This window comes from Pezoporus wallicus, unplaced genomic scaffold (genome assembly GCF_028554395.1).
Source record: "Pezoporus wallicus isolate ANWC-B61680 ecotype Strahan unplaced genomic scaffold, APGP_CSIRO_Pwel_v1 contig_8006, whole genome shotgun sequence".
NCBI classification, from domain to species: domain Eukaryota; kingdom Metazoa; phylum Chordata; class Aves; order Psittaciformes; family Psittacidae; genus Pezoporus; species Pezoporus wallicus.
Window position 1 is genome coordinate 306,561 of NW_026635487.1, and position 27,403 is coordinate 333,963.

The 27,403-nt window shown below is 52.6% G+C and overlaps 1 protein-coding gene across 6 annotated transcripts in view; it reads left to right on the forward strand.

The window, feature by feature from the left end:
* CASZ1 (castor zinc finger 1) overlaps nucleotides 1-27,403 on the forward strand; it is a 280,840-nt gene that overhangs the window by 158,838 nt on the left and 94,599 nt on the right. For 4 of the 6 annotated variants that reach the window (XM_057431546.1, XM_057431529.1, XM_057431566.1 and 1 more), the window contains one exon: nucleotides 18,322-18,407. Coding sequence is in view for 1 of the 6 variants with exons in the window: in XM_057431566.1 (XP_057287549.1) it covers nucleotides 18,404-18,407 (4 nt within the window). In the remaining 5 variants the exon portion in view is untranslated. The remainder of the gene's footprint in view (nucleotides 1-18,321; nucleotides 18,408-27,403) is intronic. The other 2 variants (XM_057431536.1, XM_057431574.1) reach the window with 1 other exon arrangement.

Sequence of the window (27,403 nt, forward strand, 5' to 3'; positions counted from 1 at the left end):
GGAGGGTCAGGGAGGTTTGCATGGGGGCAGCCGGCTCAGGGAAGGGTTATGTGGGAGAAGGGGAGAGCTCAGCTCAGAGGGCCCAGTTGGTCTGGGCAGAGCTGCATCTTCCTGAGCAGGAGTTTCTAGCACAGGAGGGTTCTGTGGTTTGTGGTGTGTTCAGCCCAGTGGACGGGAACTACAAATTCTGTCCTTCAGCAGTCGGCCGGCACCATCAATCACATCCAGACACCATCAGGAAATGATTCCAAATCAATTATAATTGCTCTTCACCTACTTCCTGTGTAAATCACTGATGTTTCGCTGCAGATGCCAATGAAGCAGGGGTGTGACAATCTCTTCCCTCAACTTTGTGTGTGTCTCAGGCCCACCTATTGAGTTCCTTGGGATGGCCCTGCCATGCTGAGAAACAGAAGGTGATGGGGATTGAAAAGCATCGGCATGTTTTATTGCTCCTGGAAGCAAGGGATGGGAAGGAGAAGGATGCTGTGTGCTCTCCACATCCCTGGGATTTGTCTGCAGGTGGGGAGAGGGGCTGTGAGGCAGAACCCACACCTTCAGCCCCCATCTGGTTCCAGTGGTTTAGTGACAGGCAGCAGAAGCAGAGATCTCATTTAGGTGGATTAGGTCCTAAAACAGCCTTTCCCAATGGGATCCAGGTGGAGTTTACCGGACAGGTGTCCTCACTGTCCTATTCATTCTTTTTCTTCTTCCTTTCTTCCTTTGTTTCTTCTTCTTCATCTCGTGAGGCTTGATTCCTTAGCAAGGAAAGGTCCTAGTGTTCCAAACTGGATTTGAAGCGGAGTGCCAGTCCTAGTTGAGGCAGTGGAGACCTGGTGCTGGTTGATTTTTATGGAATCTGAACATTTTGCACTCTTCTGTTGAAATCTCAGTGGCACGTGGGATGGGATCAAAAACCTTTAGGGAAGGGGAGGTTGGAGACTGAAACACCCTTTAGGAGAAGGGCAGAAAGCCAAAGCAGAGCTGCTCCTTTGTGGAAGGGGAAGACTGGGCGAGGAGACTGGGCATGAGGTGGGATTGTGTGTGTGGTGGAGCCGTGCCAGCGGATCCCGTTTGGCCTGTGCAGGAGCAGCGGGAAGCGCGTATGGATGTGGAGGAGCCCGGCCAGGCAGGAACGCGCCGGGGCAGGCTAGGAGCGACTTCCAGGAAGGCTGATTATTTTATGGAGTCCTCAGAAGTCCAAAGTTATGTGTGTTTGTTAAAGCGCCGTAACGCTGAGTTTATTTAATGTGGTTTTAACTGCCGCACGCTTTTATAAATCAAAATAATTAAAAATAATAAATTTGAAGGTTAAACAACAGCCTGCGCTGTGCCGGAGAGGAGAGGGAATGTCTCCGGGCTGTGTTTGCGGGCAGGGAAGCTGGGGATCCCGGCGGCTGCGGTCTCGTTGCACGGGGATGGGGGCAAAGGCAGTGCCAAAGTCGAGGCTGCTGGGTCTCTTCCCGCCCTGTCAGGGTGAGGAAGAGCACATCCGAGGGGCAGTGGCAGCCCCAGTTGTGTCTTCACGACAGTCCAAGACCTCTGCTTCTTCTCCCCTTCTCCTAGTTTAAAAGCACCTACAGACACTTGGGTTTGCCATCCTCCTCATAGGATTTTCCGGCTATCGATATTCTTCTTGTTGCAGGGCATTTCTATTGATGCCACATCTCGGCTTGCATTATTTACACAGAGCTATCGAATCTGTCCCAGTATTCAGGACAGCCTGACAGAACCCAGCCTCCCTCTTTAAAGGTTAAAGAGGCCGGATCCCCTTGTAATGTGGGCTCTAAAGAGCCACGTCCCCTTGCTCCCCCCCTCCCCTTTCATTTCAGCTCCAAAAGGTTACCCTGAGGCGCCTGGGACTGGGAAGTGGAGGGTGCTGGAGAGTGTGTGTGTCTCTTTAAATGCTCTTTGTGTCAGCGTGATAAGGAATTTGATGGCTTTATCAGAAATACCAAAGCTTTATTTAGCAGGGTGAGGCGAGCGCCACTCGGCTCCACACAATCTGCTGATAAATTGGGAAAAAAAAAAAAAAGGGAAAAAAAAAAAAGGCATTGGGGGAAGGAAAGTTTCAACTTTCCCTGGATGCTTTTGAGCATGGACCAGCTTCCAGGGATGTGGAGCAGGGCACATTCGCTGCCCGACTACAGCACTCTGGATGGTGAGGCCAGGTGTGGATTGGTGTCCTTGCTCAGACCAGAGCTCTTCTAAAGGACAGAAGCAACGTGGGTTTATCCCCTTTCATCTTTTGGTGTCCCCACTGCTCACCTAGTTGTATCTCTCACATACTCCCATATCTTCCCCAGTTTGCTGCGTGTTTCATCATCCTTTTCACTCCTGCCTGTGGTACTCAAGCATTTTTGGATGACATCTGGCATATGGTACATGTCTTCAGATATAAAGGTCTTAGAATTCTTTGTATCCCTCAGGCTGTGGGTCTCAACCAGAGGTTTGGGTTTGGCTGGTCTTTGGTTGCCATCTCCTTTATCTGGAGTCTGCCTTTCAGATTGTACAAGTGGGAGGCACAAGTAGCAAGGTAGGGAAGGAGAAGTGTCTTGTGGAGTCATTAGGCACAGTGAGGAGGGGACTTCTGCAGTGGGACTGGCAAGGAGCTCACAACTGGAATGACCCCCCACATCCAGTCTGTGTCCCAGCCTGGATGCTAATCCAGCTGCAGGAGGAGAGGTTGACATCCAAGGGGCATTTCCATCCTTGGATCTTGCTGTTCTCCCAGTGTCCCATGAGCTGTGAGAGGATGCTTGCCAGTGCTAACTCCTATGCCTTGGGCATACCTCAGAGGGGGAGCAGACTTGGGTAGGTGCTAGTGTGCTGCTCTGATTTAGATTGTTGTGGGGATCCCCTGCACTGAGAGCAAAACCGAGTCAGAGAAGTCCTCCCTTCAGTCCACTCTTGATGGGTTTAGGGAAAATGGTGCTGAGTGAGGAGGCTGGATGCGCGGCCCCATCATGCTTATGCTGTGTAATGCTGCTCTGCTTTTAACTAAACCTTGCCTTGGTGGTCAAATCGCAGAACTGGGAATCAAGCCTCCCAGCCTCCTGACACCAGCTCCCCCATGAAAACCTGCTGCCTTCTCCTTGCCCCTGTGAAGTGCTCCATGCACAGGAGCAGAGCAGCGCCCAGGTTTGCAGAAGGGCAAGAGTCCTAGAATCAGCTGGGTTGGAAAAGCCCTTTAAGCTCATCCAGTCCAACCATTCCTCAGCACTGCCAAGGCCACCGCTAAATCATATCATTAAGGGCCTCATCTACATGGTGTGTGAACACTTGCAGGGACGGTGCCTCCAGCGCTGCCCTGGGCAGCCTGTTCCAATGCCTGAGCACCCTTTGGGGAAGGAATTGTTCCAAATATCCAGTCTGAACCTCCTTTGGCACAGCTTGAGGCCGTTTCCTCTTGTCCTGTCACTTGTTACTTGGGAGAAGAGACCTCTTCACTCCATCCTGCTTTCAGGTAGTTGTAAGAACTAGTTGTAGGAAGTACCTAGTTGTAAGGAGTGTGCAAGGTGTTAACAAAGGATGCACATTGCCATAGCTCCACCAAGGTCACAGGAGTCATGCTCCCTTACTGCATCATGTCTGGCTCCATGTTTCTGTGGCGCTTTGAGATCCAAGGCAGGAGGAGCAGGAGGCAGGCCCAGTATTCCTCCTGATCTATGTTTATCATTAACACATGGCATCCATTATATATTGGTACCATGTTTTGTTGTTGATCGCGTGCCTGCAAGCAGGCCACACACACTGTGACAGCCCTGGTCCCTTCCTGATCTCGTGCCTCCACACCTTTTCTTTCCATCCTTCTGTTCATTCTTGCTCCTCCTCTTTCCTTTCTCTCTTTCTTTTGATTTCCCCCTTTCCTCAGCTTGCACGCACGCACACACACAAACACATACACATACAAAGCCCTTTCACAGTTGGATCATCTGTTCTTGGCTCTCACCCACATCTCTTTTTGATGTGGTTTCTAGAGGGTTTGGGCCAAGTCCCCCATTTCTCTGCCTGACATCAGGAAGCCTGCTGCAGCCTCTGATTCCAGCCGGATCTGGTTAACTCTCTCTTAGGAAACCTTGCCACCTACCAGAGTAAGACTGGGGCTGTGAGCCTGGCGGAGAAGGAGAAAGAGGACTTGAGCTGCCCTAAGTTGCAGCCTGACTTTCTGGACAGTTACTCATGATACATACAGTAATGTCCCTGAGCACAGAACAAGGTCCTGACTTGATGCAGCATGGAGCTGCTCCATTAGATCTGTTTCCCTTGTTGGGGCTTAGTGCTTCTCCTCTGCAAAGCTGGCTGCAGTGAACTCTAGGCTGGGCTGTGGCTCTGCTTTCATTTTGGAGCTTCTCCTAAGGATGGAAAGCACCCACAATCTTGGTCTCAGCCTGGGGCATCTTTTGGCTTGCTTGAAGTCCTGTCTAGTGCATTGCTGTCAGTGTAGCTACTGTATGGGAGGGCGGCCTATTCACTTGACACCGAGAGAGAGCCATGGTCCTGGGAAATGCAGCCTTCAGCCCTACAGGTGATTCATCCTCCTTCGGAAGGCAGCGTGAAGATGGTGTAATTGAGCATGTGAGAGAGTGAGTTTAGAAGAGGCTTAACAGCAATTAGGTTACATGACCCCTCTTCTCTGGGAGGTTTCAAAGATCCCAGGTCATTTTTGGGTACAGAGGCTGTTCTGAGTGCTCCTGGTGTGATTGCTCTGCGGCAGCACAGCGGCTGCATCGCATCTGAAGTGCGTTGGAGTCCCCTGGGGGCTGCTGTTAATAGTTGTGCTTTCAGCACAGAGCGGGTGGATGGGACAAGAGGACAGGGCAGGGGACACAGCACAGCCCTCTCCTCAGCACCCTCCTTGTGAACTGCCTGCTCAAGCTGCCCTTGTGGCTTGACTCCAGTCTGGTGAAGTCGGCAGCAAAAATTTCACCAGCCTCAGTCCAGGAGCAAAACATTTCCAGATAGGTCAGTTCCAGGGCCAGGGGTGGGATTAGGAGAGAAATACCTGGAAGTTTGCTTTAATAAAGTGGGGAGGGAAGTGAGAGTAGATTGCTTTGGGCATGGGTAATGGGGCATGGAGACCTCGCTGACTCAGCCGGCACCGCCAACTCCATCCTGGTCACTCAAGCTGCGGCTGCTTGTCCTCTTGTCTGAAATGAGCCCATCAGCTCAGCCTGCTACCCAGCAGGCTCATGTCCCCTGCCACAAAGCATCTTGCCATGTGGCACTAACTGGTCCTTGCTGGCCACACCAGCCGGGAGCCGGAGCCGGAGGGGCTGTGGAACCTGGACCCCTTTGGCTTCTCTCGCAGCTCAGTGATGAGATGGGGACGGTTTTCCTGTGTGCTCTGTGCACGCAGCCCACACACAACCTTTGCGTGTGCTGCAGCTGGTGATCCTGGACTGAATTTGTTCCTTTCTACAAGGAAAATGTGAATAGAAAGGGCTAAGATGCCTCGGGCTCCCCCAGCGTGGGCCTGGGGTGCTGGGACAAGCATGTAGCTCCTCCCTGAAAGTGGCTAATAGAAATCAGTCCTGATTAGGATTAGTCCAGCCAGCACTGAGCTGGCAGGCTGATAATCTAATAAAAATTCCCAGGATTGGTTTCCTCTGGGGAGGATTTGCTGGACGCGGGAGGAGCAGGATTAGCCCAGCTGTGTTAGGGGAGGGAGGGCAGCCCAGCGTGGGCAGGGGGGAGCGAGACAGGCAGCAAGAGTAAGTGGAAGTGACAGGGTCAGGCCGGGCCTTTGTCCTACAGCCTGATTAGAGAGTCTGCCCCCAGTTTCTTACACTTTGGGATGTTGTCGGACAAACTGGAGCTTAAATCTGTCAGAGCGCAGCAGAGATTGGAGTTGACATCCCGGGAACATATTCCTTGCTGTGCAGAAATCCAGCCCTGCTGGGAAAATGTAAAATGCCCATCCCAGCCCCCTCTGAGCTGGAGGAGATGTGAGCTCAACTTCTTCCTTCAGCTATGATGGGCGGTTGAGGCTGAGCAGCAGAGAGGCCTGTCCAGAAGCAGGTATCTGCCATGAGTGTTCCATATCCAGTTCCAGACTGGTCTCTCCAGCTTCATCCCCTGATGGAGGGGAAGTCCTGGAAGGCAGATTCTTGCTCTCATGCTGAAATCACCAGGCTGTGCTTGACGTGGTGGCAAAGGTACCCACCATGTGCGAGTGGGAACACAGCAGGAGATCCGTCTTCCTCCAGGGAGTCTCAGGGTGGGCAGAAAAGCTCCTTTGTAGGCAGTGAGGAGGCTTGAGGCTGCAGGGAGTGGAGGTGCCAAGGACTTCTTTGGCTGCTGTTGTTGAGGAAGACCCTTAGTAGGGGAGGCAGAGCAGGGAGGTCTTCTCCAGGCAGCATTAGCCAGACCCAAGCTGTGCACTGAGGAACGTGCTTTGCAGTGTTGCTGGTGTTTTGGCAGCCCTGAGCATGCCTTGGGTTGCTTGGGGTGTGTGTGGGGCAGTGCCCCGGAGCTCCTGTCAGCCCTCATCTGGCTGCACCCTTGGGTAGCAAAGGGAACCCTTCTGCTGCAGGGCTTCTGAGCCTGCAACCCCTGAAATGGCTGTGAGAAATATAAATAACCCTGAAAAGTGCATGCCCATTCCTGTAGTTTTAAAGCAAGACTATGCAGTGGGAAGAAGAACAAAGACTCAAAGTTTTCGCCTAGGTGTTGCACAAGATGAGCTGCGGGTGATTTCAGCCATGTTCTGGTGCATCATCTAAAGGTGTCCTGGCAGTGTGCTCTGGCTTCCTCAGCTGCAATGTTTAATGCTCCCTAGACAAGGTAGGAGAGAAAAGAGCCCTGTAATCTTCTGAATTCATCCTTTAACTCTCACCATTGCTCCCTTCTGTTTCTCTTCAGTCCACCTGGTCTGCCTTTCCTGTTACTTGCTTGGGAAGTTCACCTCAAATCCCAGGCCCTCTGGGACACTGCAGTTGGATAAGGACTTCTGCAGAGGGAGACCCTTCAGAGCACTGTGGGGAGCCCTGCCTGGAGCAGGAGAACCAGCACAGCCACTCCAGAGGTTCCTGAACACAAGGCAGGAGCTGTATGGGATGCAAACCCCCTCCTGGAGCCTGAACTCCACTGAGAAATGCCTTCAGAGCTCCAGGGGTTGCAGAATGTGTGAAGGGTTTTTTTCCCTTTACAGCTGCCCCTACTGTGGATGGGCTGGAGCATTTCCCAGCTGAGAGCATCCCTCTATGGACCAGCATCCTAAAAGCCCTGGGGTCTGGCAGTTGTTTGGGAAGCACCCCCCTAACCATCAACCCCCACCCCAAAAAGAAAGAAAGAAAAAGCCTCTAAGATGAATGCAAGATAACTAAATAACGAGAGCACTGTCCTCTCCAGGCTCGGGTAGCTGCATATATGATTGTCAACTTGATGAAATCCCCCCGGATGTAATGAGCTGATTTTCTGCTGTTAATATTGCATCTGCTGATGAAGGATTCGTTAGGATAATGGAACGAAGCTAAAATATAAATGACTCGCTGTCAAGAAGCAGCTTTTGCTTGTGTTCTCCTGACAGTTCCTCGGCCATGGCGAGGGAGTTTTGTGTGCTCCGCACGCGTTCGCGAGGTGTGTGCCATCATTTGGTGCTGCAACAGGGACACACGTGTCAGCGCCTGTTCCCTCCCAGCCATTCCCTGGTAGCCTGGAAGCCCGTGGCATGTGCCCATCCCAACCGGTGCTTCCCACGGCTTTGGGGACCAAACGGTGCTGCCAGCACAGAGCATCAGCCAGAGGAAGTTGCTCCTTTGCTGGGCTGAGGCTGGCAGGAGAGGTGAGGGGAGATGTGCCAGAGGATCCGTGCTTTACTCCATGTCTTTTTCCTATCTGGCGCGCTCCTTTTTCCATGCTGTTTTGTTGCCAGACTTCGGTGGGTTTTCATTCTGAACAAGAGAAATCAGTTGAAGTGTGTTAGAGAGTGGAACTGATTTTTCCTCACAAGGCTTTTAGAAATGTAGAGCATCATTTTCATTGGAAAATGCAAAAACGATTTTGATGGAAGTGATCTTCTAATTGCTGAGTAGCAATCTGACAGCTCTGCAGAGCTCCTCATGGTTCCACTGTCTGCTTGGAGAGATGGGGTGGGTTTTCCTTGCAAAAAGTCAAATGGAGGGGATTGCAACTTTAAGACACGTTTCACACATGTGGCCCCAGCAGCAGCTTGCTAATTCCATTCCAGGGCTGAGCACTAGCCCCCAGGCGGGGGCACATCTTGGCTATCACAGCAAGAAAACCTAAGAGTAGGTTCATAAGTATCTTCCCTATCTTAGACCTGTGCGTTTCCTAACAGCATCAACCAAACCAGAACATTTCCAGCCCCTGTGTCTAAGGCCTTTTGGTGTTTTCCCTTAAAATCCATGTTTCTGGACACAGGAGACCCAATGAGAATCTTAGCTTTCATTGTTTGTTTGGGTTCTTTTAGGTTTTAATCACGTTCCCCACTCTTCTGATTACCAAGGAGAGAAGAAGAGAGAAACAAATCATTGTAATGGCTGAAAAATGAGATCAAAAAAGCCCGTTTTTCAAATGACATTTTTTAGGGGATCGGATGTCGGTCTGATGTTGATGAAATCACAAGTTGGGGATGAGAGCAGTGGGTCTGGGTCTCGAGCTGACGCTCCAGATGTGCTGTTCTTCCAGAGGTGTGGGGTGGTGGTGTCCCAGCCCCTCTGGCCTGCACATCTTTGGTGGACATGAACACAAAGCCCTGCCTGGTCCAGCTCGAGTTGTGGGGAGTTCCTCTCACTGCCGAGTCTCTTCTAGCGAGGAACAGGGGTGGTTTAATGGAATCATTCTTCACAAAAGACCATGAATATAAATGATGGGGGAGGGAGGAGACACATGAATATGATGCTTGAAATGTTGCATTGAAGCATGTTTGATGGAAACCAGCTTCCTGACAAAGTGAACTTCAGAGCGTGTGCCTGTGGCTGTGTGTAAAGTCTATGGACCACTTCTGCAACCCTTTTTGTGAGGTCTCTTTGCTCTTCCTCATGCTGAACACTGCATGGGAGAACATTTTGAACTAAAACATTGCTTTCCCCAAGATACTTGGCAGGAAGAAGAATCCTTTTCTGAGCAGTGTTCATCTGAAGCAAGCATAAGGAAAGGAGGGAGGTGGTGGAGGCACTGGAGGCACAGTGCAAGGGACAGTGAAGTCCAGGCCTGGCTGCCCTGTCCCCCTGGGATCCCTATAAAGGCAACTCTGCATCAGGACTCTGTTGAGCCAGGAAAGGCAGAGCAGGGATGCTTCCCAGGGGATTAAAGTTATTCCCAATGGAAAGGTGGAAAGCCTTTTGTGTTTGTGTGCTTTCCATTGCACAAGTTTTAAAGTCCTGGACTCGCAGAGGAAGAAGCTGGTGAACAATTTGTCATTCCTTTGCTGCCTCTTGGCAATAGCAACAGCCAGTCCTGGGCAACTGAAAGTCATGAGCTGGGCTCCAAAAATGTGAGCTCATCCCTGAGGTTTGGAGATGCAGGTAAATGCCAAAGGGTATGACATTCTTGGGCTTGTTTTCTGAGTCCTTCAGCCTTCCTGGGCTTTTCCCTGCAGGAATTAACCTTGGCAAAGGGGAGGAGGTGGGCAGGGAGCTCTGACCAGCGTCCTTCCCTCTTGGCATCTCCCAGGCTTTTTATACCAGTTGCTTAAAGGCAGAGAGCCAGACCCCGAGCCAATATAAAGCAGCACAGCTCCATGGTGTCCGCAGGGCCTCCCTGTTGTACACCCGTCGGGATCTCCTCCAGGCATCAGGGAAACTCTGTTGAGGAATTTGGTTGCAAATTCCAGCACTGCTTGGCTGGGATGGAGCTTCTGTGGTGCAGGACAGACCCCCTTGGCCCTGGGGGCTTGTTGGTGTTGGGCAGGCACAACCTCCAGCCACCAGCCTTGTGGGGAATCAGAATCCCAGACTGGTTTGGGTTGGAAGGGACCTTAAAGCTCCTCCAGCTCCAACCCCTGCCATGGACAGGGACCCTTTCCACTAGAGCAGCTTGCTCCAAGCCCCTGTGTCCAACCTGGCCTTGAACACTGCCAGGGATGGAGCAGCCACAGCTTCTCTGGGCACCCTGTGCCAGCGCCTCAGCACCCTCACAGGGAAGAGCTTCCATAGATCTAACCTGAACTTCCCCTGTTTCAGTTAAAACCCATCACCCCTTGTCCTGTTGCTACAGACCCTGATGAGAACCCCTCTCCCCAAATCCTCCCCTTCTGTTTCTCCTCCATTTCCACTCTTGTCCAGGTACCCCCAGTGCCTTGCAGGCTCCATCAGCTCTTCCCATGTACCAGCTCTCTTGAGCCATCGCTTGGAGCATTTATGTGAGTTTCTGTGTGTCACACTTAGTTTTTTTTCTGGGGTCCCCTGCTTCATCATTATCTTAATCACTGTTGTGTTAAGTTTCATGCTTCCTTTGACCTTTATTTTTGGCCTGGTTATGCTGTTTATCTGCCTCTGACACTTGTCCCCTGGTGCTATTGCCAGGGAAACCCAGCACAGAGGCTTTTCCCTTTCCCCCCACCCCCTTGTCCCTTTCTGTTTAATTTTTTTTCCTTTCTTTTTTTTTTCTTTTCCTTTTTTTTTTCTTTTTCTTTTTCCTTTTTTTTTTTTTTTTTTTTTTTTTGTCTTTTAACATGGTTTTCCTAAAAAGTTTTTTAATCAATCAAATTTGAGGCAGAAAATAGGCTTGGTCACGCCTGGTCCTTGGGTCGTGTGACACTCACTCAGGGTCCTGACAGCTCCTCAAAGGGGCACCCGGGATGAGGAGGGAAAGGGGGGGGGGGGCAGCAGCGCGATTCCCGAGGAAAGGGCCCGTTTCCATGGCACTGCTCCCACCTCTCCGCCATCCGCCAGCCCCGACGTGGGCCTGGGGCTCTTCAAAAGGGGCGTTGGGAAGCGTGTGCGTGCGTGTGGGGCTGGGGAACAAAACGGGAGGCGCTGGCAGCTGCCGGGGTTCTGTGGGGAGCTCGTGGGGAGCCAGCGGGAGCGGCAGGGCCGGGCCGGGCCGGGCCCCGCATAATCAGGAGCTTTGCATAAATGCCCCGGTTTTCATCCCCATCCAAGGCACTTGCTCCCGGAGAGCTGGGAGCCCTGATGTGGAGGTGCGCATCCTGGTGCGCATCCCTGGTGTGCATCCTCCGCGCTTGCTCTGCTCCCGCTGCACCCTCCTCTGCCCTCCTCCCTGCAGCTCGGCAGTGCCTGGTCTGCAGCTCATGTCCCTCTGGCTATGGTAGAGCCTGGATGGCGAGGGGAGCATGGAGCTGGCCTCATGGCTATGTCCATGGTTCTGGCTCCTACCACAGCAGGACGTGGTCTCTCCATGTGCCTCGCCATCTCTGGCGCTTTCCCCTCAGGTCCCTCCTGCTCCCCTCACCTCTGCCTCTCCACACCCTGCCCTAGGAGACCACTTGCCCTTCTGCAACCTTCGTCCAAGGCTCCGTGCTGGGGGGTTTAAAGCCCTTTTCTTCTTTCTCTTCTTCTTTTTCTCTTCTTATGCTCTGCTCCCTCCTGTCCTCCTTTTCCCCATGCCCTTTCCAGTTCTCCATTTGTGCAGGGTCTTTTGCTCTCTCTCTTTTTTATAATTAATGATTAGTTTTAATTGGTTTGCTTAGGCAGCCTGACAGCAAATTAGCAGGAGCCAGCCCAGGGCTGCTGAATGCCAAGTTTGGGGACTGCTGTGCTTTACACATGTTGGGCTGGGAGGTGAACTCCTTGGGATCCTCCATTGGCACCTCTCCTGCTGCACTGGGCAGTGCCATGGTTCTGCTGTGAGGTGAGGTATGGGGCCTTTCCTGGTCCTGGATGCCATCAGGGAAGCTTGGACCAGCAGTGGATTGGGATCTGCAGGGCTGCTGTCTTCCATCCCTCTGTCCTGTGCCAGGCTCCGGCACTCCAGAGGTTTGTGATGGGCACTGAGCTTCAGGGTGGCTCCTGTCCCCTTTCTACAGCCCAGCACTGATTTTCCTCCTCCTTTCTGCATCACCTTTATTGAGCTGGACTGGGCTATGCTCAACAGGTTTGAGCAGAGGGGGAAAGGGTGAGAGGCAGGGCAGGATTTCCCTGGGGAATGCTGTGCTGAGGGGGAGTCCTCAGGAGCAATAAGCAGGCAGCTCTACCCAGTGCTAAAAGGCAGGTAATGGGGATGGGGTGGGAAGGGAAGGGGGGCTTTGCTCTTTTCTTCCTTCGCACTGATTTCCCTGTGCTTTGCTTTTCTTTTCTTTGCCTTTTTTATAGCTCCCATTTTTCTTTTTTATGAGAGAGAAACTGCAGGGTTCTCCCAGGGCTGGGAAGAGCACTCGGTCCCAGGCTGCTCCCAGCCAGATGGAGGGGAAGAGGAGGGGGGCAGCGGGCCTGTAATCCTGGCAGGAGAGTTTTCCTGGTTAAGGAGGATTGGGGATGGAGTCTAGGACATTTGAACATGTTTCTTTGGGAAGAAGGGGCAGACCATGACCTATTTGGGATGCTTCTTACCCTCATTTTCAGCACAAAACTTTGCTGAGGGCCCTGGCAGCCCTGACAGTGAGTGGATGTGGTTGGTTTGATTGTGCTACTGGTATTGCCATGTAATGGCAGCCAAGAAAGGGGGAAAGAGGAGATAACAGGAGCTTCCCTCTCCTTCTGCCCATGGGATCAAGCAGGAGGTGGTAGCTGGGTGTGACGTATACTCTATCCTGGGAATCTTGGGAAGTGCTTCAGCTGCCCCTCGCTCTGCCCTGTTGGTTGTGTTGGTTCCTCTCCTTGTCTCACCAGCTTCTTCCCCTGCTCAGGACAAGCTTGGGCCAGTCTGGGGACATTTCTGTGCCACTGCCCCATCCCTTCACTCCTGAGAGAGGGGGTGAGCTGCATTCCTCTTGGTTGGCATCAGTGCCCAGGCAGGGTCCATGGGTCCAGAGCCCAGGTTGGGCTCACAGAGCAAAGAGATGCGGTTTGTATCTGCCTTTTGTTCTAAAACATCTACTCAGCAGATGACAAGGCCCAACTGTATCTATAGAGCAGCCAGGATATTCCAGCCCTTCTGCAAAACCAGGAAGATTTGTCAGGCTGGTGATAGTAGGTGGTGTTTCTTGTCCCAAACAATCTTGGGCCTTCTCAGTTGTCCTTGCTTTAAGTGTTAATGGGTGCTTTTGCCCTTTTTGAACACCAGTCCAACCCTCCAGCTGAGTGTTAATATCTACATATGCCTTTTTATGGGATCCAGAGCACATGTAGAACTGAAATCAGAGAGATCTGGTGTCTTCCTGGGATTTCTGTCATGGAGAAACAGCCTTTTTGTCAGTCACAGAGGTCCCTGCTGCATTCCAGACTCACGAAAGATGGAAGCCAGCACAAAGACGTCTGCCAGCAGATCCGTGTGGTGTTCAGCTGTGAGTGCACTGGCAAACATGGTGCTGTGATACCTTGCTGCAGCCTGGCCCCATTCCCAAAGACTCGTACATTTAGAGCTCACCCAGGTGAGAACACTGGTAATGTCCATACGGACTGATGCTTTGGAGCAGCCCCAAGGCTCAGAGGCTTTGGTCGCAGTGCTCACTCCTCTGTCCCTGTTCAGGACATGCAGTGCACACCCACACAGCAAAAGTGTCACTCCTCAGGCCTGATGTGACCCTCAAGAGAGTCCTTCATGTGGTTTTGCCAGTGTTTTGTGCCTTAGTTGAGCTTTGGGCCTCTACAGAGCAAGGTTGGGGATGAGTCTTCTTTTCCTAAGGAGAGGGATGTGGGGGAAGTGTGGAAAAATACCTGCTAGGCAGGCATTGAGACCTCACAGCTCATTTCACTTTGATGTGATCTTGCCTTATTCTCACAGCTGATGTCCATGCAATAGCAGAAGATGCATTTTGAACTTCCATGTTCTGTGCTCTTGGGAAGTCGTCCTTTCCTTTTGACACCCACCCCCCCTCTCAGGAGGTGGTTTAAGACCCTTTTCCCTTTCTCGTAGGCTGTTCACATTTCACTGCACTCAGTGAGACAGAAGGGGCTCAAGGAGTTGGCCGTACGCTGTGCACCTTCATGTGCCAACAAGACTGGGACAGGTCCAGCTCAGCCTGGGCTGTGTCATCTGTTTCAGTCCCATGTTGGCCAGTGCTGAGGAATAACTCATGCTCAGATGTTTTTGTGCCAGTGACCATGTGCCCAAACCCTGTGCAGTAACTCCTATGGGAGAGGTACTTGGAGCCTCAGGAGAGAGCTTGAGGGTGGGCAGCGATGTGGTGGCTCTATTCCCACCCGTAGGGCTCAGCTCACTTGCTTTGTGCCTTACAAAGTTTATTGCTGGTACTTGATGATCGGGACAGTTTCAGAAATTGGTAGTGCCACTGGAACCTCAGGTGCTGTGCAAAGCTAAAGGAAGGCACAGCTCCTTCCTTGTGAGAGAAGCCATTCCTCTCCTTGGTGTCAAAGCTGACCCTTCACGTCTCATTTTAGAGATGTGGGGGCCAATATTTGACTTCTCCTTTGCAGTTCAGGGGATATGGTTCTGGGCAGCATAATCTGGTTGAAGATGTCCTTGTTCATTGCAGGGGGTTGGACTAGATGACCTTCGAAGGTCCCTTCCAACCCAAACTGTTCTATGATTGTGTAGTTCTTACAGTTGAATAGCAGCTGAGGGTCACCAGCTTGTTCACCATAGAGCTACAGGAGGGAAACTGAGGCATGGAGCTGAAAGATGTCCTTGGAGTTCCTGGAGTGACTCCCTGAGGTATTATCCCATTGGGGTCTTCAACTGCACATCCCACATGCTGCCAACACAACCCACCATGGCAAATAAAACCAAGGGGAGTGGAAAGGCAGTGGTGCCTCTTGCCCTGCCATGCATTTGGCTTGGCTTGCAGCCCTTCCTCTCCTCTTCCTCCCCTGGCACCCCTCGCTGCCAGCACGTGCCCTCATCCTGCCTCGGCCGGCAGCCCGAGCCGGCTCCTTTAAGGCAGGCACAGCGGGAATTGTGTGCGGTGCCAGCCTTCGCTGCCAGCGCCTCTCCCGCTTCCCCCTCGGAAAGTTTCCTGCCCAATTGTTATGTGCGATCCGATCTGAAAGTTGCTCTCTAAGCTTCTTGTCACATTTTGACTTAATGAAGTGCAACTGGAGTGGGAATTGGGGTTCATCACGCCAGTCTCACTGCGCTCCCTTGTTGTCAGAAAACAGGGGCGGTTGGGGACCGTAATGCAACGCTGCAAGTCGTTATCATTCCGGTCAGTCTGTTTAACACAAAATTAAACAAAGAACTAATTAGTGCCTCATGAATTAATAAATGCGCAGTTGCCGGGTAGGAAGGGGAGGAAGGAAAAAAGGTTGTTGAAGGAAAGATACTGAAAAAGTCGAATTAGGATGTTGTGTCAAGGGGAAGGAATAAAAAAGAAATCTGAGTCCACTTTGGCAAAGAGTTTGGATCCATCGGTTTCCATGGAATAAGCTTCCCTCCTCCTCCTGCCTCCTGCTTGTCTGCTCTAGAGCAGGGCTGAACAGCAGGCACAGGGAAGAGGCAGCCTTTGTGACTAAAGGGGCCTTGTAAGGAAGATGGGGGCAAACTCTTTAGCAGTGGCCGTTGCGATAGGACAAGGGGTGATGGTTTGAAACTCAAAGAGGTGAGATAGAAGGAAGACATTTTTTACAGTGCAGGTGGTGAGGCGTTGGCACAGGTTTCCCAGAGAGGTGGTAAATGCTCCATCCCTGGAAGTGTTCAAGGTTGGACGGGGCTCTGAGCAGCCTCATCTCGTGGAAGATGTCCATGGGGGGCTGGACTGGATGACCCTTAAAGGTCTCTCCCAACCCAAACTATTCCGTGATTTCTTCACAGTGCTCCCCAGAAGCCAGAGCTGGGATCCTCAGGCTGGTAGCCACATCCAAAGAGCTTCATGCCCAGATGTGGGACCCAAGAGGTGTGAGGTGAAAGCCCACCCTTGGAAAGGAGGGAGGCTTTGAAGATGCTCATGCTGAGCATATCTCCTCTCTTCATCTGAATGCTTTGGAGCTTTGTACTTTTCAGTGAGGGGCATTGTGTTGAGGCTGAGGTCTGTCTCCAAAAGGTTCATCTCCCTCTGGCTCTGGAAGGAGCCAGCCCTGGTCTCTTGACACAGAGCAAGTGAAAGGGGAAGCCCCACGGAGGAGAGCAGTGATGCAGGGACGAGGTGGGGAGGAGCAGGAGGAGCAAGGGCGGCAGTGGGGTAAGCAGGGCGAGGGGCAGGGGGGCAGGGTGAGGTGACACCCATAGCTTTAGATTTGGCAACACATTGCTCATTTTCTGGACAATCCATGATTGCCACAGGAGCAGTGTGTAATCCCAGATTAACCATGTCCCAGCGGCGTTCCCCCTGCTCCTTGCCCTGTTCGTGCTGGCTGTGCCTGCTTCCCGCAGGGAAGGATGCGGCGCAGGCTGGTGCTCACACAGTGGAGCTGGGTGTGTGGGCTGTGCCGGATGCCTAGCCAGCCACCAGACCCCGCTGTGCTGTGCCATGCCATGCTGTGCCATGCCATGCCGCGCCACGCTGCGAGCTCTGCTCTGGTGCATTGTCAGGCAGGGAAGCAGGCAGAGCTGGGGGAGGGAAGAGTCCATCTTTAAGAGGACATGTCAAGTACAATTAGCGTTATCTGTCTAAATATGTACTGGGAACACAGAATACAAGAGGAGGCCTGGCTGGCTTTAATGGAGACATATGCAAGGTCATATTGCCTCATACAATCCCCCAATCTGATTTGGGGATTACACATTCTAAGTAAATTGGCGTTATTCCTCTTGCATCATTGATAAGCTGCGGCCGAAAGAAGGGGAGTGAAAAAAAAAACAACAGAACAACAAGTAAAAACTCAAACCTAAGAACTGACCATGCACAGGGAGAGGGAGTGAAGCTGGGAACACGGAGAGACTTACAACAGAGAGCTGGGAAAGGGGGAGAGAACGGGAGGGAGAAAAGAGCAGGACACAATGGCAGAGACAGAGATGGAAAGAGCAAGGAAGAAAGGGAGAACAAAGGGAAGAAAAAGGTGGGAGAGGGATGAGCGAGCCATAAGGACAGAGGGTGCCAGGGTGGGAGAAGGACCTCGAGTGGGGGAGCTGTTACTCCAGCCGTGCCCTCAACCTCCTTAGCACCAGGATTTGAGTGGGGAAGGAAGGACCCGGCTGCTTATGCACCTTCCTCACCCAAGGGGCTCCCTGCGCTCTGCGTCCGTTCATCCATCTGGGATATCTCACCGGCTCCCTCCCGCTCTGGGTCCCAGCCAGCGCCAGGCATCTCTCTCTGGCGCAGCGTGCAGGCAGCGGCGGTGTGAGTGATGGGAGGAGGCGGCCCCACGCGCCCAGCACCGGGGCCCCAGAGCCAAGTCCCTGCCCCTTCTGCTCGCCAAGGGGCAGAAGCAGGTCCCTGCAGGGCAGAGGCGGCTGTGCTGAGGGCTGGTGCATGGCACAGGGGGCTCCTGTGCGTGGCCTCGGGTTGGTTTCCATTTCCCTGCCACGTCCCAGGCAGTTGCAGTGGCTGCTCTGGCAGGGTTGCAAAACAGAGGCTGCAGGAGTGGGCCAAGCACCCGTGCCATTGTGCATGAAGCCACTGTGTGCTCCCTGCCACCTCCCGGCCCTGGGAGAGGGAAGTCCCTGTCTGGCTGGCTGTGGAGCTCCCCTCCCACCCTGTCGGTGCAGGATAACCCCCTGCAGAAATCTCACGGCACGGCTTTTGTGCTCTGTCACATTTTTGGAACATATGGTTTTAAATAATTCAATTTACTTTTCATGTGTTTTGCTGTGACTTGTTTTCCCCTGTCCCTTTTCTCTTTCCTCCTCACTCTCTGCATTCTCCAGGAAGGAAGATGCACAGATGAGTGGATAAAGGGGTTCAGTGGGAGCCAGCCCTTCACCCCGTCATCTTGTGCCCTGTTGGTGTGCAAGGGAGGCCTCTGCCTTAGCACAGTGGTGAACCTCTGGGGAAGAGGGGTCAGCAGAGGAACTGGGAATGTTGCAAAGGGAGAGATGGACCTGGGAATGTTGCAAAGGGAGAGATTTGGCATGGAGCAGAAGGCACCTTGGATGTGTGGGCAAAGTATGGTGCGGATACCTGGGAAGCAGGATTCAGGCCAGGAATAGCTGCTCACTCCATGCTAGAATGTTCCCAGGCCTTGTTAGGAGGCTCATGCCTAGGGAGATGCAGGAGAGCTGTGTGTCTTGTGGCGTGCATGGCACCATACGGTGCAGCCAGGAGCAGGGAAGCACTTTGTTCCCGTGCAAAGTCTGAATGCCCCATGCTGGTTCTCACCTCGCTTTTGTGAGTGTCTGCGCCTTGGCTCTTGGTTCCATGTGCCCTGTGCATTAACTGGGTCCTTTCTCTTCCCTCCCCAGGATGAAGTGAATTTAGAGCTAAAAACGAGACAAGAAACCAGGCCTTGAAATCTCCGAAAGGTAGGAGAGACTTCAGACTGCAATGGGTATGTCACTACGCCCTCCTGGGTTCTCTTTTCCTCCGCGTGTCTCGCACTTTATGGCTTGCTTATTGTGGCTGTGTCTGCACTGGAACTTCTGGCACTGGACCATTGTTAGTCATAAAGGGAGGTGAAAATGGAAGAAGGTCTAATGCAGACATGCCCTATGTGTGTCCTAGTCATGTCTTTGTCGTTGTACACCAGTTGTTTGGGCACCTGGTTTTGTCTCTGTGGGATTTCCGTAGTATCTTCTCTACTGCTTCTATCTTTACAGATAAATAAGTGTGTAAGTGCTTTGGTGATGAGGGTACCGCTTTGTCTTCGTCCATGTGGGCTGGTGGGAGATGAATAAGTTCCTTTCACTGAATAGGATGCAGTCTCCATCTACTGTGAAGTTTTGCTGAGCTCAGTTCACATAATTTAAGATGGTGATGTGTGTGCTCTCCTCCTCCTCTGGCACATTTTTATCTATTCAGACTGCAGCACCATGCTGGTGTGATGGAAGCAGCTCTCTGTCTCCAGCAGAATCCTACGTTTTACGGGTTTTCCCTTTACCTAAACCCTCTTGACCTAACTTTGCAGTCTCCTAGGGCTGGATAGTCACTTAGTGCCTGTCTGGTAAGAGTTAAGAGTCCAAGAGCCCAGGGAAATGAAAGGTGATTGCCTTTCTTAAAAGCATTGTCTCCGTGTGCTGGGTAGCACAGTCCCTATGCCACCTCGGGTGATGGTCACTGAGAAGACCCTGCCACCCAAGACAGCTCCTGCTGTCCTTGTCTCTAGCAGAGGCAGCACAGGCCTCCCTTGTATGTCACCCAAAGAGTCTCCACTCTTTCCTGTGTCTGCACACTGGGAACACATGGGTACCACGCTGTACCCTCTGCAGCACCACCACGTCCAGCCTCTCCCATTGCTCCTGGCACCAAAGCAAGGCTGCAAGCAGGCCAGAGCAGGAGTGGTCATGGCAGAGAGGAGGTTGAGGAGCCCTCTGCCCTGTGGGGCATTGCCTCAGAGGTGCCAGGAGCACTCACTGCTCTGTGTCAGCGCTCAGAGCATCTGTGCAGCACTTGGGACCCCGAGCCCCAGCGCTGGGGAGCCCATGGGCTGAGTCCAAGCGATACCAGAGGGGCCCGGGCTGGCTGGGGTGGGAGGGGGCCCCAAGCCAGTGTCAGAGGTGACCGGTGGAAGGCCAGTGTTATGTAAATACCACTGCTGAACATGGCAGGCCTGAATGGCCCTGCGCGTCCATCCATCATTGCTGGGGAACAGAAGCCTCCCTGGGAGCATGGGGGGCCGGCAGCGCGGGGCACGCAGACACAGGCAGCATGTGCCCTACTCATAAACTGTTTGTTTTCTTTTTGTCTCTCTCATTTCGGGGCACCCCGCCGAGAGCAACTCTCTGTTTTGTCTTTGCAACCTCTCCTCCAACCTTCCCCCCACCACTCCAGGCCTTCCTTTTCCTCCCTCCTTCCCCCGGCCTGGAAAAAAAATAGGGAGGGGAAAAAAAAAAAAAGAGAATGGTAAAAAAAAAAAAAAAAAAGAGAGAGAAAGTGCCCAGTTCCCATTGCGGCTTCTTTCTGTGACTTCAAAGGCTCCCCATCATTGTTTGGGATCGGCAGGCAGTGGCCCTGAAAACGTGATCACAGCCGGGCACAGTGTAGGTCACCACCGAGCGCCATGCTCCGAGCGCTGAAAGGAACAGGCAGATTCTTCCCTTTTCATGCTTCACAACCCTGGTTACAGCGCTCTGCCTCGCCCGCGTGCTCCTCGCTGCGTGGCTATTCTTGCTCTTTTCTCCTCCTTTCCCTCCCTCTTTCTCTCAGCTCCCTCATTTCGCCATCCATTTGCTCGCGTTGTGCTCTCCTCTGGACACAGCATCACTCACTCCTCACTTTCTTCTCTTTCTTCTGTTACTTTTCATCCTAACTCTCTCCTGCCCCTTTTCTCCCCTCTTTGGCACTGTTACACAAATCACTGTTCCTTTCCCCCTTTACCCTCTCCTAAAGGTCAGGCTGAAGGTTGGTTTCCTCGTGCTCCCTGTTCCTGTTCAGTAGCAGCCTTCCTCTGACATTTGCCCATGTTTCTGTCTTCCCCTGTGATATCTCATTCACTGTGCCCCAAACTGCAGAGGTTCTGTAATCTCTGGATTAGCCCCAGAAGCCTGCAGTCCTGTTCTCCCTGCAAGGTGCAAGCTGACTGCTTTCATGTGCAGTGGGCTTTACTCCCCAAAACGTAACACAGCCTTACATGGGGAGGCAGCACCCGGTGCCTGCCAACAGCCTCAGCTTCCAAACTTGCTCTCGGGCTTTGCTGGTTAACGTGTAAGTAGGGTTGCTGTTGTGGATAATCTGTGAAGCCAGCCACTGACTTCAGATCCATCACAGGGAAACAGGAATCTTACAAGCCTCACATGGAACATGACACTGATGGTAGTGCTGGAGGGCAGAGTTAGGCAGAGGTAAGACAGAGTGAAGGCAGCCAGCAGTTTGAATGGGCATCCTAGAATACATTTGCAGTGGATCTTAGCTGGGGAACATGACATTGTACTGAAACCTGGGTGTGTTGCAGTAACACTGAGCCACAAAACACCTCCAGCAACCCCTTTGGAGCAGAACAGGACAGGACTGTGCCCCTCCAGCACCCAGCTGGGGCACAGCCACCCTCTCCTCAGCCCCCAGGAGCAGAGATCACAGCGCTTGTGCCTCTGGTGATTTGTGAGGTTGTTTTAATGCCGAGGAGCCCACCAGGACTTGTCTCTTGCTAAATAGGCATATTAAGGGACATTGCAGCAGGGGTTATAGAGTAATAATTTGTCCTAATGAGCTGGTGTCACGTTCTCCTAGGCCGGGCTGAGTATGAGCAGGAGCTGTAGGAAGGGGCTGTGCTGGCTCTGACCTGTCAGCACAGGTTAATGAAGTACTGCACTGCTGGGGGTCAGGGAGCCGTGGGGAAGGAATAGCTCTCCCCTGGGCTGGATGCCTCTGGGGAAGGCCTGTGCCCTGCAGGGTGGAGCAGCAGGATGCACACTGGGACACTGGGATCTCTGTGCTGGGCTGGCAGCTGAGTGTTACTGCATCAAGCTGTCTCTGCAGGCAGAGGTGAACCTGCTGCAGGTGGGGTTTGGTAGGGATTTGTCCTCTGGCCTCACAGGACAGCCCTGTGGAAGGAGGTGGGAAGAATAAGAGAGAAGAGGTTTCTCCTCTGTTAAGGTGCTCTAATGCTGACAGGTCTGAGTTCCCACACAGCCAGGCCAAAATTCCTTGTGACACCAAGGTACAGGGTTAGGCAAGTGGCTGGTGATGAGCAGTGGGAGGTTTACACAGAGCCACATCTTCATCTTTGCCTTTCTCCTAGCACGGAGTGTATGAACAGCCAGAGAAGGTTCTCTGCCCTTCCTGTTCCCTCTTTCTCCTCCCCTTATGCTTTCCTATGGTGTGCTGATATCCACTGCACAGCAACTCTATAAACTCGGGCAGTTGCTTCCATCCCTTCTGGAAGCCGGGCAGCCAGGGCACAGGAGAGTTCTGGCAGTCCCGCCAGTGAACAGTCCTGGGGAGCAGGCTGGTGCTGTGGGTTGAGCAGGGCTCTGCACTCTGCAGGAGAGGACAGGAGAAGCCAAGAAGGAGAACTCCTGTTCCACCTGCTGCCTTGGGGACCCCTGGATCCATGGCCCTGTGGATCCCACCACCCATCCATACTGGGCAGAACAGTGCCCTTGGCCACACCAGTGCCCTGCAGTCTGCAGCACAAGCTCCATATACCATCTTCCTCCTCCTCCCACTCATCTTTCTTTGCTCCTTCCCCCCCGCTTCTCTTTGCTTTCCTCTGTCTCCATCTCTCTCTCCCTTTCATCTACTCAGAAGGCTTTACTCCACTTCCTTGTCACCCTAATTGATTGCATTAACCTTTCAGCGTATTGGATTTCCCCAGCACCGTGCAGAGAGCACTGTGCAATATGCTTATAATCCGGGCTGTAATGGACAGGCAGCAGTCAACGAGCCCCTGCTCCAACAGGTTCTGCTGACAACTTCTTCTCGGGGAGGGGGAGCAGGAGCATTGGTGGGGGCTGCCCAAGCACGGCTGTCACCCAGTGAGCAGGTGCCACTGTTAGCTTGGGAGAGGGATCCAGCTTGGGAAGCTGGGGGGGGGGGGGGGGGGGGATGTTGTATTTGACCCAATTCCTGTGATTTCTCCTTGTGTCTGAGCCCCCCTCTTCCCTGCCTGTTCTATCTACAGTTTTGTTCCAGCTGCTCAATACTAAATTAACGTACACTTTACATTTATGCACTTGTTGCTAGTGGCAGGATGAGAAGACAGTATCACGGAACCCACATGTTTTCAGACCAGGCTTGCCTTTGCTTTTTCGTTTAATTTCAGTGTAAGAGGATGTGAGGGAGGTGGACACTTTTCCTGGGGTTTCAAAGATAAAAGCGTAGGAATATTGTGCTCATGAGGAGGACAGCACCAGGATTCAGAGACATCAGGAGAAAGAAGCCCTGAATTATATGTATATATATATATATATATCTCAAACTTGGCCTTGGCTAAATCCTTTCATTCCTGGTACCTTATTTCCCTCCAAGGAAGGCAAAGCTGTGATTTCAGCACCCCATAAGATGCTGGAGTCTGCAGGAGGGCCATGGGGAGACCCAGGGCTGTTACCTCTGCTCTCTGGGCAAGGAAGGGAAAGTGGCTGCAGACAGGCAGTGAAACCACACAGCCAGGTGCCACTGCTCACACTGACTGTGGGGCAGGAAATAAACCCACAGAGTCAGTGGCAGGAGCATGCAGGTCCATTACAGGCCTGGCATCCTGCTGGTGCCCAGGGCCAGAGCCCGGAGGTGCTTTGGCATTCCTTAAAGGACCGCAGTGATGGATCTGCCATGATCTTCTGGCAATGGGCCCCACTTTAAAGTATCCTGATGTGGGATTCAGATCAGCAAAATGTTTTGAGCACCAGGTTGAGTTTTGCTAAGCCAGAGTCTTTTAAGTATGTATTTAGAAGTTTCATTCAACATGGACCATTGGATGAGACCTAGGTCCTTGTGAAGTCCTTTTATAACATCATAAGATGGGTCTTCATTTACAGTTGTGGCTCACTGTAACAAATAGCAATAGTAGAAGGGTTTCTGTAGGTCTTCAGCTCAAGAGTAACATCATGTTGTTAAAAGCAGTTACTCCTGCCTCTCTCAAAGGTGGCCCACTCTGCCCTGGGGATGTTTAGAGCTGAGGTTTAGAAACCTTGGAAGCTCCTGGGCACACCGAGCTGCATTGTCAAAGGTAAAGGTAAATCCCCATTCTCGCTGTTTTAGAAGGAGAAATGATGGGAGATGGAGAGAAGCAAAAACTCTTCCAGGTGATCATACTGAAAAGTGGGTGACTCCTTTACAAGCCGGGAGGTAGTTGAAGGGAGGGGCTTTATTTTAAGTTAAATAGAGGAGAAATAAGAGCAGGAAGCAAAGGATGAGCAATTGGAAACAAGCAAGAGAGAAAGAGAGTGATGAGAGCAGCACCTCCTAAATGGAAGAGTAAACAGGCACTCGGAGGCATTAACTTAATTGATTGTTCTGCAACAGGCTGAACGCTGTGTTATTCTGTCACCGTGGCAACAACCCAAAAAAATTGTCAGCCTGTTTGGATGAAGTGAAGCGAAACATTCTCTAATTTGCGGTGATCCGGGTGTTTGTTTTCCTTCCGAAGAGGCGGGGGCTCCATTGATCTATTGTTTGCACAGAGCTGGGTTTTAATGGTGATATGGGGAAGGCAGGAGGCCGCGGGTGGGGGGGGGGGTTCCGGGGCAGGTGAGGCAAGGGGGGGATCTCTGCTGTGTTTCCCCACATCTGCCTTTGCAGGGTGGCCGTGTGAATCCAGCAGGAACTCCGTAGTAGGAACTGTCCCAGGGAGGGTTGAGGACAGGGGAAAGTGGCTGTGATGGGCTTGTGCCAGAGATACTGCTTCAGTCCTTCCTGTTCTTGTCCCTTCGGGCTCTTGCCGCTCCTTCTGTATCACAGTCTGGTGTTGGGTAAGGACAGCTACACTGCCTCAGGGGCAAGAGCAGCTCTGTTCCCCCTAACTCCCTTCCCAAGTCCATGCTGTTCCATTTAATGTGTGCAGACCTGTGCCTGTGCACACCCTGTGCTTGGGGGATGCATCTTTGCACATTCAGTGGAGGAGTCGCATTCAAGTTTTATCCCAGGACCACAGCTGGGGTAAGATAACAGAGTGTCCACTTTGCACTCTGTTACAGCGGAGACATGAAATCCCTGAGCCAAATGATGGGGGATTTTGTCCCCTGGGATGGGCAGCCAGGTTGCTCCAAGGGGCTGAAGGGGACAGGAGATGGGGACAGCCACAGTGGGCAGGGTGGATTCCTGCAGGCACAGCTTGGGTCAGACCCAGGGAAGCAGTGAGGATGGGAAGATGCACCACAAGTTGTGCAGTGGCTTGTGCTGCATCTGACCACGCACACCCGGGGGGCGAGGAAGGAAGGAGCTCCTGGGGACACGGCTCGCTGTCAGCACAGCCTTGTTTCAGAGTGAAATGTCGCTGCAGCACTCGCTTCAGCTGGGAGATGTTCAGTCAGAACGGGAAAGCTCAGGAGACCAAGGAGCAAGCCCACGTGGCCAGGGGTGAGCAGTAAGGCCTTGGGCCAAAGATGTGATGCCAAGAGAGGGGTGCTGTGGCGGTGGAGGGGAAGGCTGGCAGGAAGGTGCCTTACAGGTCTGCAGAGGTGGCTGAGAGCCAGTGGGAGGGTGAGTGGCAGAGGTGGCTCTGGGCCAGTGCAGGAGAGCAGAGGGTTTCCTCGTGACACCGGATCAGTGGGAGGGCCAGGCTGCTGACCTGCCTTGCGCATGGCTCTGCTTGAAGGTTCCACCCTCTCCTTTGGGGTTTCTGCACTCCCAAAGCCTTTGAGCACCCAGTGAGGATCCCTGTGTTTCCCATCCAAGCAGATCATCCCCATCAGTCCCTGAGAGTGTCCCAGACCTGGTCCAGCTGCTGCACAGGGGCTGTCTGGTTGATCCCTAAGATTTCAGGGACAGCTGTAGAATACGTTAGTGTCAGATACTGGAGTATGTTCTTTATGGGGTATGCAGGGGCAAAACCCCACAGTATGTCCCTGCCCTCTTCCTGCCTCCCTCCCTGCTCCTGTTCCTGTTGTCTTGTGTGATTTTCCTCCTCTGTTTGTACCAGTTTTGCTTAATCACCCTTTTCCTCTTCTCTGCCTTCCTCTGTTTCACTCTCTCCATCCGTATTTTAACTCTTCTCCTCTGTTGCTCTTTCTCACAGCGTAGATGTGGGTGAGGATAAGAGACTCACTGGTGGGTGAGCAGTGTCCCTGGGCACTGTGTCCTGCCTGGGGATCTGTCCCTGTGCTCCCAGTGGGAGGGGGCACGGTGGGTAGGTGGGACAGGAGTGCTGTGTGTCTGCTGGGAGCAAGCTGAGCTGCCAGGGAAAGTTTGGTGGTTATGGGCGTCAGGAGAAGCTAAATAACCCTGTAACTGGTATGAAGGTGAATTCACGGTCTAGTGAGCACTGAAAATACGAGAGGGCTCTGAGACAGGCAGAGTGTGGAGAGGGGAATTCAGCTCGCTGATGGCTCAGGGCAGTGCTTCGTGTCTGGAGCGATGCAGAGACATGCTGTTGCCATCCACAGAACACCACCTCCTGCGGGCTGGCTGGAATGAAGAGGATGCTCTGTGCTGCAGGTACACATGAGGGATGCACACACTGACTTGGCAAGAGGAAGTCTGTACCCCTGGCCATGGACCCATGTCCCCACAGTGCCACGTGGCTGTGCACATACATGTGCAGACATGCAGATAGCCATGCCCGCACAGAATCACATCTCTGCATGTCCTCATCTGTGTGGATGCAGCCACAGCCTTACAAACACAGGGGTGCAGGCACACACACCCCACAAATACAGCCCTGTTCTGTCTGCATCGGCTCGCAGTCAAGTCAAATTGCTCTCTGGTGTAAGTACACTCCAGTCAGGCAGCACAGACAGATTTATGCCAGCATATCTTGAATGTCTGTTTGGTTACCTGCTGTGAGCAGGAGAAGAGTTGCAGGAAATCTATTCTCCTTCCAGCTGGGAGAGGCTGATGCCTTGGGGTACCAGGAGATGTGCAGAGAGGAAACCCCCTTCAGCTTTTCACCTGGAGCTGGTAATCTCCTTGCGCCGAATCCCCAGAACAGGGGAACTGCATTTGAAGCCCAGCCAGGGGTGATTTAGCGTTAGACGTTCGCAGAAGAGACTTTGATTAATTCGTAGTAAAATCAAGCAGCACTTGGGTGCCAGCACCACATTCCAGGGTGAGCCGGCGACCGAGGTGCGCGCTGGGCAGCTGCCAGGAGCCTGAGCAATCCCAGCAGAGGTGGCAGCGCCATCCAATCCACAGCCTCTCCCCGCTTGGGCTTCTGCATTATTAATTTATTTTTCTCCCTTCCTTGGCAAAAAACGAGTATTTGGTAACGACCTCAAATTGCAAAATGCTGATGATTTGGAGAATGTGTCACAGAAGCTCCAGGGTGATAAAGGGGAGACGAATCCCAGCCAACAATCCGGCTCAGCCAGTTTGCCTATTTATTAAAGAAAAAGCCCAGATCATTAACTTTTTTGTTGTTGTTCTGTTTGCGGGCAACTCCCTGCTGGCAACTTTCGGGCGCCCAGTAAATTAAACCGAGTATCGGCCTGGTTGGGGGCAGCCCAAGCATGGAGTTAGAGCCTTGAAATGGGTTAGAAACCGGCTCCGTTTGCGTTAGCGCATGAATAAAGCCTTCAGGGTACCAGGGAAAAGTGCTCTCTGGCATAAAGGTGGTGTCGGAAAAGCCTCACTCGCTGCCCTGTGGAGGGTCAGGTATTGTAACCAGAGAGCTGAGCCTCACTTCTCCTCCCACTGCTTGTTCACACAGTTAATTGCCCCTCGACACGTTGCTGTGCTATGTTGGTCCCCCGAGAAGCAGGGCTGGAAGAGAGCATCTGTAGGCACAGGCTTTGTTGG